The 15,740-nt window shown below is 38.4% G+C and overlaps 1 protein-coding gene across 1 annotated transcript in view; it reads right to left on the bottom strand.

Annotated features, from left to right (window-relative positions):
* Nucleotides 1-1,415: 1,415 nt before the first annotated feature.
* Nucleotides 1,416-15,740, bottom strand: part of PDK3 (pyruvate dehydrogenase kinase 3) — a 40,953-nt gene continuing 26,628 nt past the window's right edge. Inside the window, exons 5-11 of the mRNA XM_083734500.1 lie at nucleotides 15,616-15,705; nucleotides 13,775-13,852; nucleotides 12,863-12,939; nucleotides 11,613-11,714; nucleotides 10,022-10,132; nucleotides 7,340-7,453; nucleotides 1,416-6,333 (exon numbers count right to left, since the gene is read on the bottom strand). Of these exons, the coding sequence (XP_083590626.1) occupies nucleotides 6,190-6,333; nucleotides 7,340-7,453; nucleotides 10,022-10,132; nucleotides 11,613-11,714; nucleotides 12,863-12,939; nucleotides 13,775-13,852; nucleotides 15,616-15,705 (716 nt within the window). The 3' untranslated portion in view covers nucleotides 1,416-6,189. The remainder of the gene's footprint in view (nucleotides 6,334-7,339; nucleotides 7,454-10,021; nucleotides 10,133-11,612; nucleotides 11,715-12,862; nucleotides 12,940-13,774; nucleotides 13,853-15,615; nucleotides 15,706-15,740) is intronic.

The raw sequence follows: 15,740 nt of genomic DNA, 5'->3' as shown, positions 1-15,740 counted from the left end.
TCTGTCTCCAGTAATGTCACACACACTTGTGACTCTAGGACTGTCATAGTAAACAACACTGCTTAAAAAAGACACAGGCAGGGCAAACAAGAACAGAAGGAAATATTTTTATCCAGCAACAAAATAGTACAAGTATGGTATAATTATTTGAAAAGGTAAGCTTTCCACAGCCACAGTGCCAATCCAAAACAGTGAATTCTCCATTACCTGTTCTCAGATTATTTTATCCAGTCACAGCTGCTGAGTCATACCTTCTGTACAGAAATATTAGCAAGCTCTTTATGCTGCCTGCTGCCTAGAGGTTGACATCCCTTGTGAGGTAGTGATTCAAAGGACGCCAAACTGTCGACTACTCTTACAGTCAGCCAGATGTCTTAGTCTGGTATATGGTTCAACCCATGTAGTTAGAACTTTCAGGCAATCTCATAATACTTTAAAAAAAAAAAATCTGAGGCAATTAGCTGAGAAAGTGTTCTTTGAAGAGAGCAGGTATACCTAGCCAGCTTGCAACTCTCTCATTTAAGGATATTGTTTTCGCTCACCTGTGATCGATTGTATGTTGGCTTCTTGTCTGATCTGCCCGCTTCTTCTTCCTGTTTGTGGAACAAAGGAAATTTCTTCGGGAGTTGTCCAGATGGCAGCTCCTTTGCTGCCCGTTAACAAAATGGCTGACAGGAGCTGAGGGAGCAGAACACCTAAATTTGCAGCTTCTTTTTGGCATGTATTGAGATAAGGGGCTTTCAAATGTTTTCACAAAAAATCTACTCTTTTAAATATGTGCAGGATTCCAATGTTTGCAGGTCTGAGGGGGAAAAACAACTTAGCAGTACTCTGACTTTGCCTTAGCATCAGAGCACTTTTCATAACAAAGTTCGTTCGCATTGTAACAAACTTACTTCAGGACTGTTTCCAACAACCAAGGCGTTTTATTGTTCTGGGGGTAGATACTGAAGCAGAAAATACTTACAGATTTCATCAGTTATAAAGGATGAAGACATTTATAAATTGCAGCTTTTCAAAGGGTAGCAAGGGACTAGACCCCATTTGTGTTTGAAAGAAGCCAGAATTTATACACACATGTACCTTTCATAATGTAAGAAGAGTCTGCTCTCATTGTGGTCAATCAGATGCCTATGGGAAGGTTTCAAGTATTTTGTATTTCAGTATTGGTATTTGACTACATGTCTCATTTTATTTAACCAAAATCCCGAGGATCTTGACAGAAAACTCAGATATACAGGGCAAATTTATACAATATGAATAATTTTATATATAGCCAATTTAGTTGTCAATAAGTGTGAGCCATCTCGATCTTAAAATGTTTACTTGGAAGTCCAGTTTTCAGTTGGTTAGCTTCAAAGCAAATTTGCTTCCTGTTGCAGCCAAAAAAAGCTATACATAAAACTGACAAAGAATCTCATTTTATTTTTTTATTGCACAGTGAAAAACAAGGAAGCAACATTTACAATTAAATGATGCATACTGCAGATCTGGAATTCTGACATTAGCTACAGGAAGCATTTAAGAAATCCATCTGCTTAGAACACCTCAAAAAGTGACTTTTTGAGAATTCCCTTCTTTTATACTGTAACCCAATCAAGTTCAAATGAATTTCCCTTACATAGAGTCAGAGCACTGGTCCATTTCAGTTCAGTTTTCTGGCAGTAAATTTCTTAAGGAGAGGTCATTCACATCACTTTTTCCTGTGACCTTTGTAGCTGGAGATTCCAGTGACTGAACCCAGGAAGTTCAGCATGCAGTGCATACATGTTGAGCCATGCTCCTCTCTCTTCCTGTTCAACCATTGCTACGAACTTTTCAACCCATTCTACCTGAATAAATATGCAGCAAATTGTTTTTCTTCTCCAAGTCTTGTTCTAATAAAACTAAAATACCATATAAATGGCTTTTGTAAGCAATCATCCTCAACTGACTTCACTACAAGGTAACTGCATTAAAACAAACTTATCTTTATTTCAGCAGGCCTACTCCAGAGTTAAAGTGGTTTATAAAGCAGATGTAAACTCTGGGTTCTACGGGATAACCTACAAATTGTGCACTTGGGAGACCAGTTTCAGCTGGGAAGGCAATGATGGAAGGAACTTTGTGATACTTCTAAGTCCTAGGCTCTCAGACTATTGTGGGGAGGGTTCCAAGACAGGTAACCTCTCCTCCCATACTTGCCAAGGTTTGGCACTGCTATTGCTGCTGCCCATAAGGAAGAAACGTCATAACTCTTGATAAACAGACCATAGATGGGCATGATAATCCTGAAGCATCCTGTTTCTTTGGCAGCTGAAGCTTAGTGTTCCAACCACTGCCAGCTCCATTTCCTATAAAACCTTTCCTATATGGAAAATATTTTCTGCCTCAGACATTCTTCCAGATGTCTTTGCTCCCAACACCCAGTGAGCAGCAGATAACTTTCTCCAATTCTGTTTGGATAGAAAATGCCAGAGTTCAAGGAGATGAGCTATATGGTGCACCCACATCCACCATAAAACTTCCCACAAAAACACATGTAAGGAGGGAAGAGAAGAACAGTAAGAGAGTATTATTTATGTGCTGCTTTTTGAGGACTGGGTGAGTTGAACACCCCCAGAGGACCCCAGATTTGGATGGGGTGCAGCTTCACTGACACATTGTCTTAGCCTAATATAGGGAAAATGAAATTCAAGAGGAACTGCTTCCAACATGTCTGTAGTTTTAGAACAGGATTGAAAAGGCTCTGCTATATTCCACTTCTAATGCCAGTAATAAATTAGTGGCCCAATACAGTCTTGCATTTAGAAGCAGGCTGCATACACACAATTTGCTGGATCGTCTTAGCATGTTCACACAAGAGTGAACTAGTGTTGGGTTATAGTGCAGAAGGTATAAAAAAATTAGGGCACAAGTTTGGGGATATTACCCAAAGTAACCTCTACCACCAACTTTTTGTATAATCTGTGAAAATGTATCATCCATCCAGCACCTTTCAGGGCCTTGTATCCAAATGCTTTTAAATAAATTAACAGCAAAAGGCAAGCAGTAAAAAAAAAAGGTATCAAAATTTGAGTATTACTAAAAATGCATACTGTATTCTACAAAGAAGCTGGATGAGGGAATCAGTTTTATTGCTTACCTCACTGGTATATTTTGAAGTTTAAGGCAGCCTTATTTATTTGTTAGCAATAAAATGGGCACAATATTTATCTCTTGTTTTTTAGGTTATTTTGTAGTTTGTAAGTCATTTGCAACTACTGTATATGTTTCAGTGAGTGTCTTTTACACAGCTGTGGCAAAGCTCAATTTTGACATGGCTGCTGGATTAATCTAAATCCTTCAATTAACTGTTCAGTAGAAAAACACACTTGTGTGTTTAAATCTCTTCGAGACAATAGCTCCCTTTTATTCCTCCCCAGAAACCGCTCTGTAAGGTTTCTTTACAGTCAATATATTCCAATATACTTCACAGTGTAGTGAAGTCAGGGAAGAGCAGAAGGTGCCTACTTAAAACTGCTAAAGCCATCAGTATTTCTGTGGCTTCCTAAGGGAATATATATGATAAAGAGTTAAGGGATACATTTCCTGCTTTAAAAGCTTTCCGTGTTAGTGATCCTCTCAGTTTATTTCACTCTAAAGTGACTTTCAAATCGTAATTAGAAAAAAGAAAAAGTTATCAGCAGACTCCATTCTTCAATCCCTTTGAATTCAATGTGGGTTGATTCATTTGTAACAGTTTCTACCCCCCCTTATTTTCCCCCAAGCATACTTGTAACATTCATGGAATTTGCCCCCCTCTTCTAATCAATGTGCTAGCTTATTATGCAAAGTCAATGTGATTTACAGACCTACTTTATTAGCTGCTGCATCAGCACACAAGAGAATAGAATTAGACACTAGTGTTCACTGCTGTGGGCAACATAGAGTGTCTACAACTGAGCAGTGATAGAGAAGAAAGTCTCCTTAGCCACCAAGGGCCCTAGGCATCATCTCTGATGCACCATTTTGCAAATAAGTATGTAACATTGGGAGGAAGAAGCTGATCCCATTATCTGGGATCCAATAGGTCTTTTTGATCCTGTAATCAAGAAACAGATAATGCACCACTGGAATTAGTCACAGGTTTGGTAAGAATGGTCTAGCCAGGGCTTTCAAATAGGCTTGTCTCACTTACCAAGGGTAAGACACAGTGGTAATAAGGACGGTACAACTACTGCTTGAGTTACTAAACTACATGGCCACATTTTACTGAAATCAAGAGTGCAAAGCATTGTGACCACTCAAAATGTGCTTAAGTATTATTATTGTTGTTGCTTGGTGTTTTGGAATTTTTTTGCAATAATTGATTCTAACCTAATTGTACTCATTACTGAATTGATTCCCCCCCCTGAACATACCTTCTAATGACTGCACCATTCCTATCTTGCCCAAGTTAAAAGCTAAGAAATAACAAACATCTTATTGATGGCAAATCCTACCCATCTCATTGTTAGATTAAGGTACCATGATATGACTTCCAAATAAGAGTGGCAGTCTTTACACACTAATAAACTAGGAGATCTATATGCTGGTCATATTTGTATGCAGTTATTATATTTTGTAATTTTATCAGTTTGACAATCATACTAAAGGTGATTTCCCCTTAATTGAATTTTGAGTCACTGAAAATTTACATAGATCTCATGTATGAGGATATTTTTCAGAGTTTAAAGATTGAACATATTGCTCAGAAAGACATATAAGTGCAAACACTGCAAACAGTCATAAACATGGTTAAAATTCATGCATATAATAGCCACTGATGCAAAGGTATGCAAACCCAGTAAGTTTAAAAGTAATGCTTTTCAGATGTCTCAGTTGGAATTGGGGTACTCAGATTTAATTGCCAATTAAGCATTCTACTGTGTTTGAATAAAGAATAGTATAGAAGCTTTTACAAGCTACTTGAAAATTTAAGTCAACATAACTTTCTCTTTGTCTTCCTTACAGACCAAACTGCATTTAATTAGAAATTCTGTTTCATATTCTGTCAAAACAATTCACATACAAATACAATACACAGACACCGAGGAATGTATTTTGGTGTTCTGATACCCTCACTCCTCACTCTAGCTTTGCTCCTGTGAAAAGGTGTTGCCAGAACCCATGCTTCTACTCTCTTTAGAGCCTTAGTATCAGATGCAGTAGTTGGGACAATGACTCGTTCAAGCAGGTCGTCAGCTTTCAGCATAATGCCCTTTCTTGGAAGAAATATTTTTTTTTAAGACAGTTATTTCAGTGTTTCAAATGTTTAGTCTACTAAGGTTTCACGTCATTTTTGAAATCCTTTTATGAATTATTTTAGTTTTACTATTAAATGGGTTTTAGTATCTAGCTGGATCCCCAAATGTTTACTGGCTTGATTCTTTATGTGCTTCCCTACAACAAAGTATATTTGTTGTGCTGAATCTCACATTCCAAATTAATTCTCTCTTCCTGGTCAGTAGGAATTGTTTCAGGTACCCAAAACTGATGAGCATGCTACTGTTCTTTATGGTATTTAAAAAAGAAAGCACCTCAGGACAGCTATTGCAAAGTTCCAGTGCTTTACAAGAAAGTTTGGTAAACACTAAAGAAATGAACTTTTAGAATTGTGGAAAGAATCACTTTGAAGTACAATAACTTTTGAAAGAACTAAGCATGTATACTGGTTTTGGTGACAAGACCAGAAGAGCTCCCATAGTTGTTTTCTAAATGTAGGATTACACAGTACCATATAAAAATGCAGCAATGTGAGTTTAAGCACACATTAAACTACAGTAGAATATGCGTGTTACATTATATTGCTGTGTAAGACACTACTGTCAAATAGAGAGTCAAAACAATTTTGCCAATTCTTACAAAGGACTAGAAACCGACCTTTAAAAAATAGTACCCTTTTAACTATACAATTGTATAATCTAACTGCAATCACAGTGCAATCCATTTTGTCACTTGTGACTCAACTAACCAAGCATGTTTTGGCAAAGTATTTATAATAATTCACACCAAAAATGCATGATGTCAGTCTTTGAAAATCTCCTCTGTTCTTGCTATTTCAGTCCCATAACAGGTCTTTCAGGGAAATATTGACTACTGTGGATTAGAGGATTTTGGGATTTGGAACAAAGCAGAGACTCATTTCTGAACGTAGGTGTTGCCATCCAGGTAGAAAACACTGGTGAGTTATCGATTCGCTTTATATTTGGAAGCATCCCTGGGTTCACTGCTAGGGTTGCTCCAGTCATCAGCTTCTGGGGTGGTCTTGTAATGTCGCCAGGCTGACTTATTGAAAACTGGAAGTCTTTCAAATGATTCACTGGAAAGAGCCTAAAGAAAGGGTAAAAAGTAACACAATCAAGTTTCGGGAACAGACTTATAAGGAGGACAAACCTGGAGTTTACATGCAGGATATAATATCCCAATATTTGTTAATTGGTGATGCTGTTTCATTTGGAAACATTTTGCTACCAGCCTTGGAGTTACTATAAAGAAGAGTTTAATTAAACAAAGGATGAGTGAACTTTGATATGAAAAGGATATTGCATATCTAGTTTCAAGGGTCAAGAATTGTGAAGAAATGTTTAGTTTTATGACATCAAAGGCAACATACAGCTTTACCTACTGTTGAATAATGCAAGGCCAATTATGTAAAGCTAAAGCCCTCTTTATGACTTCTAATACATATACTCAAAGCATGAAGCACAGCAGCTGAGTTCCTAGTTAGCCAGGGGCAGACTTTGGTAACATGGCACCCTGAGCGAAGACTAATTTTGCCCCAACACCAAATATTTCTTATTTTCACAATATTTCCTTTTGGACAGTTGTTACTGATTACTGAATACTGCTTTCTGAATTGCGACTTGCAACACACTGTCCCAAGACTCGCCTATCAAAGCACCATCTACAATCAGCTGGTGGCAGAATCACAAACTACTTCCTCACAAGAGCTTGCTGATCACCTCTCTTCTCCTCCCCTTCCCTTAACTTTTCATAAAGTTAGTGCACTTGAGAGCAGGTACAGAACAGAAGGCGGGGAGGGGGGCTCTCACTTTCTGTTCTGTGCATGCTCTGAAGTGCACTATGGCATAGTTGATGCAACTCATTTGCCCTCCTGACTGGGGCCTAACTTTGAGTAGGTACCCATATATAGAGTTGGCTTTATTGATGATGATGATGATTATTATTAGTGCCCCCTTGGCTCGGCACCCTGTATGGGAGAACCACCCACACCGTCCTAAATCCGGCACTGTGTTAGCCATGAAGCTTTTATGGTCAGCAGAAGAAAATACAGCTTTGCCAATAACACTCCCTTTAAAGGAGTCATTGTATTTACCTTCAAATAAATTACAGCATCAGTACCCACACCTTCCATTGAGTAAAGTTTGAGATCTCCTTGAAAGTATCTAGCATAAAGACGAGAGATTGGTAGACCATAACCATAGCCAGCCTAAAGAAAAAATGGATAATGTAAGATTTAAAAATGAAACAATTATACTTACAAAATGCCTTTGCTAAAATACTTCTCTCTGGTCTCTAATAACTGAGAATGACACCCCGCTCTGAATGCTGTCAACAAAGTAGCACAAGGGACAAAGGATTTGCCTCCTGTTCTACAGAATAGCATTTAAAGGGCAGCTTTCTTTGTCATTCATTATGTTTCACTGGAGGGTGAAGACTTTTCTTCGATTTCTGAACACATTTCCAGGTTGTTATACTTTTAATGTGTATTGGCTTTAAATATGAGTATTTTACTGCATGTCTGATTTCTCATTTTCTTTAGATTCTATTCTACAGAAAGTGAACCAAAAATATAGTAAATAAATGTATACTATAATGCCATTTTTTTCCTTTCAAAGTTTAGATTGCTTGAACATCAGTAAGCTTTCAGGTCATAGAAAATTTTTCTGAATTTGAGAAACAGTGAAAAATCACAATAGTACAAAGCCATTTTGACAACATGCACTAATGAACAGCAAATCTGATTGCAGAGACTTTAGGAGGATGTGAATTTTGTCTTGCTCCCAAGGATGCAGTTACATTAGCGGAACTGACAGTGATCTATAAGCCACCCAGGCAAGTTGATAGTCTTTCATGAATCTCTACAGTGGCGGTTAGTGCTGCAATATCCCAGTCACTGCTCAGTGGTACTGAGATTCTGATGGTAGTTTATTACTTGAGATTGTTATTCACAGCAGTCTCTACACATAGGAGATGCGAAAAAAGCGAGAGTTGGAACCGCATTCTTTGGTCAGTCTACTCTACTAGATCAATTATTGTTGATAGCATGAAGCAATGAAAGAAAGAAGAAAGTTGTAGAGAAAATAAGACTTGCAATTTTGTCAACAGAAAAAGTATTTCTAGATATATAACATCCTAACTGTGCTCCAAGTATGTTTGATAGAACACAATGCCTTTCAAATCAACAAAAAATAGCTACCATATAGACTACTTGCAAAGGAACCGAAGCAATTATATTCAAAGGATTCTTTTCTCATAGTATGGTCCACAAGGCAACTGGGACATGGCCACATCATGACCTAAAAGTGTGCAGTATATCACAGAGATTCTCCCTCACACTCTCAGCTCATTCATTAGAGCCATCTTCCATCTCTATGCTTCAAGTCAGAGCTGATGAATAAAACTTTTTTGATATGACCCCAAATCCATGCCATGTAATTGCACACAAAACTGACAGGCATCAATCCTTTAATATGGCTCTGTCTTCATTCCAGTACCCAAGAGTGAAACCCTATCAATTTAGGTTTCCAACATAATACTACAATTGTTTAAATATTGTAATTTAAAAAGTTTAATTTTATTTACCTTTATTACATTGTATTAGTATTCAACTAAATTTAACTCTGAGTATAAAAACCTGAAATTAATGAACATGACTAAGTTAGGTCTACTCTGACTAAAACTTAGCTGAATACCACCTACCACCACCCTTCTGTTCTCTAAGGAGTTCAGGTGCCATGTAAGATTCTCTCTCCCTCTGCCCCCACCCATTTTATTCTTGAAACAATTCTGAGAGAATTGCTTCACTACAAAAGAGTGACTGGCCCAAAGTCATCGTAAAGCTTCATGGGATTTTGTTTTTCTAAAAAAGTTAGGTTGCCTTTAAGGCTAGGACTTTATCAAATATAACTCAATAAAAGAAAGATATGAACACAACAAGTAATTAATAAAAGTCATTCAATCAATAAATATTAAAATACAATACAAAAATACAGCAAAAAGGCATGCCTCATCTATAAGAACTTTAATTTATTAAGCCAAATATTGAAACAAAATCCTGAGGAGTCTTTCCAACCTTTTGATATGGTAAAACAAGCAGCTAAATAAATAATCCTGAAGCATTCTGGAAAGATTTGACTCTCTTAGCTTTTCTTTTTTACCAATCCCATCATGTCTGAGAATATTTCTCTTCCAACCAGGCCACAAAAAGTAAACCATAGGACAAGCTTTGATTACAGTTCATGGTTTGTCTGGGCAGTGTCAGGACAACAAACAACAGGAGTAAAGTGGCTGTGATTTTCCTTCTGGGAGCCTGCACATTTCTTCATTTGTGCTAAGCTATTCCACCCTGATTATGTTTCATATCAGAATTTAAACTAACAGAGGACACCAAGTTAAATATCAACTTTCTATTGTTTAAAAATATGCAGAATCTGTAAATAACAAAGTTTGAGAGAAAGCCATCCCACTATAAATGTATTCAGCTATCATAGGAAACATCTAGTATACAGTGTACATAACCACATAATGCATCAAAAGAAATCATAAATATTCAGCACCTTATAGATGGAACTGTTTTTAGTTGACCATCATTATTATTTCATCTAGGATCTACTACAGATATACTGCATCAGTTGACAATCAAACAATAGCTTGTGTTGACTCCTATGTTTTTCAGACAAAGTTTGTGTCAGGAAAAGGCAAAAATAACATAAAGCTATGAGAAGTATTTTCTGGGAATAGTTAGCCTATCATTAGCCTACAGGACAGAACTTACCAAAGGTACAGCTCTTGATGGCTCCAAACTAGGCCTGGGGGCAGTTGAATACATATAGTTAAATAGGCGATCTATTTTTCTCAGTGGCACACCACCACCTTTATCACTTATCTATAGAAGAAAACCAAAGTTTCATTAAGACAAAATGCCCTCCAAGGACACTGTTTATACTATTAATAATAGAGAGGTAGTTACTTAACACTTGCATAAATACCAAAGGAAGTACCGTATTTTTCGCTACATAGGGTGCACTGGACCATAGGGCGCACCTAGTTTATAGGGGCGGAAATAAAGAAAAAAAATTATTCCCCCCCCCCCGGCTGTCTTGGCTTCCTCTTTAGCCACACACAACCTCTCCAGCCGGGAGAGGCTGTCCACGGCTTCGTTTTTAGCCCGAGCTTCCCCCGACCCCAGAACAGGTCCGGGAGCGGAGGCAAGGTTGCGCAGCCTTGCCGCCACTCCCGGAGTTTGCAGGCTGGGGGAGCGCTCCGAAGGTTTGTGGATAGCTGCCTGAAGCCCAGGGAGCGGAGTGGGAGTTGGCACTTCAGGCTGCAGGCTGCTATCTACAAGCCTTCGGAGCCCGGTGGGAACTCCCACGGGCTACGAAGGCTTGCGGATAGCTGCCCGAAGCCCGAAGCGCTGCGCTCCCCAGGCTTTGGGCTGCAGGCTGCTATCCGCAAGCCTTCGGAGCACGGCAGGCACTCCCGCGGCACTCCGAAGGCTTGCGGATAGCTTCCTGAAACCTGGAGAGCGAGAGGGGTTGGTGCGCACCAACCCCTCTCACTCTCCAGGCTTCAGCGAAAGCCTGCATTCACTCCATAGGACGCACACACTTTCCCCCTTCATTTTTGGAGGGGGAAAAGTGCCTCCTAAAGAGCGAAAAATATGGTATCTGTCTGTCCACAAGCAGCATTCACCATGTAAACTATGGGCTGACATCAGATGTACAGAATAGAGCCCTAGGGCTCAAAGTGAATTCAGGATCAGCTGTTCCAAATCTAAAAGGTTAGCTCCTCCTTGCTTTAAACTACACCAAAATTAAGTTTCCTTAGATTAGTAAACATTCTCCTGACTACAGAGTTGAAAGCACAGAGTAGGAATGAATGATATGGCCCATGCAAGAGGTGCCTGCTCAATTCAGAGAGTAGCTAAACACTATAAGGAAATGTGAAAGTGACTCTGACCTTCTAGTCAGAAGGACTGGAGTAGAGAGGATGGATTCCTTCCCAAGAGGGAAAAAAACACACCACCTCTCTATCTATCTATCTAACTATCTGCAACAAGAGTCATAATAATCTTTGAAGTTCTCTCCCTCTTTGTAAACTAGGCCTCTGACAAAGTAGTTGTCAAACAAACACACAGCTCTTATCCCATTACCACATAAAACCAGTGCTTTTTTCCTGGGGGGACACAGGAATACGCACACCCTTAAACATTTTGTGAATCTAAGTTGGGCCTCATTGAGGAGCAGTATTTCAGTATGAGTAGGAAAATGAGAGTACCCCTAAACATATTTTTTAAGAAAAAAAGCAGTGTATAAATCTGCTTTTCCCCAACTTGTTACAGCAAAAATTGTTTAGCAAATTTGTACCTTTATTGATAGATCTTCTTTACCCAAAGTGACTAAGGTTTTAACTGGTGGATAGCCTTCGCTTTTACCCTCATATAACTCCACTGTAGCTCGCATTGAGTTCTGAAAAAGAAAAAGAAGTGTTAACCAGGCAGAGGGCCTTCTCAGCAGTGGCACCCTCCCATCAGATGTCAGGGAAATAAAGAATTGCACAACTTTTAGAAAACATCTGAAGGGAAGTTTTTTATGTCTGACATTTTGTTATTTTTTGTATTTTGCTGGAAGCTGCCCTGAGTGGCTGGGGGAAACCCAGCCAGATGGGCAGGGCATAAACAATAGAATTATTATTAAAATTTCTGAAGCTTTTAATAAGCATTAAGTAACAATATTAGAAGATGTACAAACCTATGAGACCGCTTTTAAATTTCTTTATTTAAAAATATACTAAATTCACACAAAATTTACACATAGGATTAATAAAAAATAACATCTAACAAAGAAGTTGAGAAATGGTTTTATAGTAAAGCTTCTTGTGGGTAATGGATCACCAGCATACAAAGCAAGCTGCCCCAACACTGTACTGAATGGCAAATCCTACGCTGTGTATCAGTGGACTCGCAGAGCCCTGCAATGGCTTCAAAGTGTGTTCTTTTATTGGATATGTTCATTTGAGCTCAGTTGATTAATTTAAAATATAGATAGTAATCTGTATTAAGTGGCAGTAACGACAATGTTTGCTAGTATCAGTAACTGTTAAAACAGCCTCATCCCAGCAGACCCTACCTAATATCACACATGGTAACAGTGTACAATAACGACTATCCTTCCCTATGAACAGATATGCAGTAGGTTTCATATGTAGCCACAGTTGTCACATAAAAATCGACTACTTGGGAGAATAAAACACTTGCCACCAAAGAACTGTGTCAGTCTTCTATCACTAATTTTACCTGTTTACACCTTCACTTTCTAAAACTTCACCTTCTTTATGAAAGGAGAAGAGACCCATAATGTATTACACAAATTTCCTTTTTTCAATTACAGATTTCGCCTAACACATGAACACTGTGGAAGAATACAAGGAAGAATGACATGTTATTCTTCTAAATCAAGGCCATTTGTGCACACAAGGATCACAGGTAACATTTTACACAAAAATGGACAGATGCATCAATCTTTAAGACTATGCTTAGTCTCAGTATTTTTTCCAGTTCACTCAAAAGAGGAGGCAAGCAAAATTAGCCTCCTTCCCATGAGACAATTCTACTTACCTTGAACAATTCAAAAAGCATGTGAAACAGATGTGAGGGTACATAGACTACTTGAATAGGCTTGCCCGGTGCTTTAGCTAGAAAACAGAAACCATTTATATAACTGAAAATTCAATTTATGATGTCTTTAAATTACCATTTTCTAGCATAAGATATCATACTTTTTAATTTTTCTGATTTTTTCTTTTTTTACCTTTCTGATTCCTAGAAATATGAAACACCAAATATGTCAAGCCAGTGCAGAGTTGGTAGTCAAGACAGAGCACCTGTATGAACAAACCGAGAATGCTGCCCTATGCAGTAGCCTTCACTCGCACACTTAGCTCAGATTTTCCATGTTTAAAATAACTGTGGTTTCATCATATTTAGTTAATTACATTTTGTGATTTAAGAAGATCATGTGTCTCCATGACTATAGACTCAATTACCAGAATATAAAGCGAAATCCACAAATGCAAGAGAGCTTTACACTTGTGTTTCCTGAACTGAAGCTTCCATGTGGCATGGTAAACCATATTTTAATAGGAGGGAAAGCTTGAAAAGCAGTTTGTACTATGGTAGAGGGATTTGTCACCAAAAAGCAAAACATTCATTTGGGCATGTTCAATCCTCTAACTGTCTAAAACCTCTTTGGCTCTTAAACTCTGAGATGTATTTTTAAAAATCCACCTGCTGCAGTCTTACTAGCTACTTTAAAAAAAAAATGTGGCCAAAAAAAGTTGGAAAACAGAATGCAGTGTTTCTTTCCAACTTTCCCTTGCTTTGGCTATACCCATAACTTTGGCACAGCTCTTAAGTCAAAATGAATGTTGCGATTAAATTTTATAAAATAAAATAAAATAAAAGATCCTTAGAACGCGCAAAGCCCAGATAGTTATAAGAATGCTAAAAAGCAATGAACTTCAGTGTTACCATTGAATTCTTCAATTTCCAACTCGGGTGATACCAGATAATACTGTTCACACAACATCTTAGCTGTTGCAAAGGCATCTGTGAGTGAAGAAAACAAAAACTTATAGAATTATGCAGTAATTGCAATATACGTATATTCTGTACTTCAAGAAGCTATTATTTTTTCTTATTTTTTTAGATTTCTTATTTTGGTCCTGTGAGGACCAAACTACATAAAAGTAATCAGATCCTCTGAGGTAAAAACAGGCTTCTAACTTAAATGGAGAAGCAGGAATGAAGAATGGGGAGTTCTGCCTCCTCCCTCTGTGTTATTTCTCAGATCAAAATTCTGCCCCCAAAGCTACTATTGGCTCCATGAGAGGAAAAACACATGCCCCATTCACCTTAACCACACATTTTTTTAAAAAACACATTCATTCCATTTTATTTACCCAAGGATAAATGAACAGCAGGGACGCAGGTGGCGCTGTGGGTTAAAGCCTCAGCGCCTAGGACTTGCCGATCGAAAGGTCGGCGGTTCGAATCCCTGCGGCGGGGTGCGCTCCCGCTGCTCGGTCCCAGCGCCTGCCAACCTAGCAGTTTGAAAGCACCTCCGGGTGCAAGTAGATAAATAGGGACCGCTTACCAGCGGGAAGGTAAACGGCGTTTCCGTGTGCGGCTCTGGCTTGCCAGAGCAGCGATGTCACGCTGGCCACGTGACCCGGAAGTGTCTCCGGACAGCGCTGGCCCCTGGCCTCTTAAGTGAGATGGGCGCACAACCCCAGAGTCTGTCAAGACTGGCCCGTACGGGCAGGGGTACCTTTACCTTTACCTTTTTAAATGAACAGCAACATAACTAATCCCTGCCAGAAGTGAGGCTCTACTTTTGCTCTGTAGCTTTAAGTCTTTGTTTTAAAACTACAATAAATTTTATTTTCATGTTTTGCCAGTTCTACATAGAAGGCATGTACAAAGCAAAGCATGTAATGTATTCCCTAGATTTAAGGAAGTATTTTCAAATTCAGTTCTTTCACCCATTCCCAAAAAGTAATGGTTAACCATGCCATCTATTTTTTTTTAAACCTACTCCAGCAATTATTAACAATTTTAGAGACTGTGCACAAAAATGTACTTGGCATCTTTCACTATCTGGAAGTAGAATTTAGGGAGATGATTCGAGAAAGAGAGTTGTATGATATTAAGCATTTAAAGTACAGCTTCATAGTTGACAAACCTATTTGAGCAAGCAAATGCATACCCAGCTTGTTTCCAGCGCACAGTGAATGATAATAATAAAACTGCAAATAATTGGGTTCCTTGGCTCCCATAAATATATCACATTGGAACAAAATATAAATAGAAAATTGAGGTAACTTCAGAAATGTCTTGAAGATATATTTTCTGTAACTTAACTATGCTATACCTCCATCTAGTGACAAGAAATATCAATACACTACAGAACAAGCTCTCTTCAATACCAATGGGTCTGTGCTATTTATTTGATTTATGTTTTTTAACATAAATAAATAACACGTCTCCTTCTGGAATTTCATGCTCCCTCCCTTTCTGGAACCAATTCTTTCCCTTCGCTTGTTAGTTTTAACCATGATTTAGTGTTACACCTGCATCACCACTGAATGGGACCCCCAAATTAACCAGAATTTTAAGTGAGTTTGCATATCTTGCTTTGGGAGAAGCCGACTACCCTTAACCATGGGTGGCATCAGTGCGTATATAAAGCTTACAAGGAAAAGGAGAGGCTACTGACTGTTAGATGAGGGATTTACCATTAGAAATGGTTCAAGGCATTACACATACACCTTGCAATCAAAGTTCCAAAAACAACTTGTGTTTACTCTTACCATCCACTACATCAGCTACATTACACGTAGGATCAATACTTCCAATATGTTTGGGATGAGCAGGATTAGTGACCCCACCAAAAAGTAGTGCTAAAATGAGAGGAAAGGTAGATATTAATTGAAAT

Source organism: Podarcis gaigeae, assembly GCF_964106915.1.
Source record: "Podarcis gaigeae genome assembly, chromosome: 4".
Taxonomy (NCBI): Eukaryota; Metazoa; Chordata; class Lepidosauria; order Squamata; family Lacertidae; genus Podarcis; species Podarcis gaigeae.
Note: the sequence above shows the minus strand (reverse complement) of the source record. Positions and strands in the feature narration are given on the sequence as shown.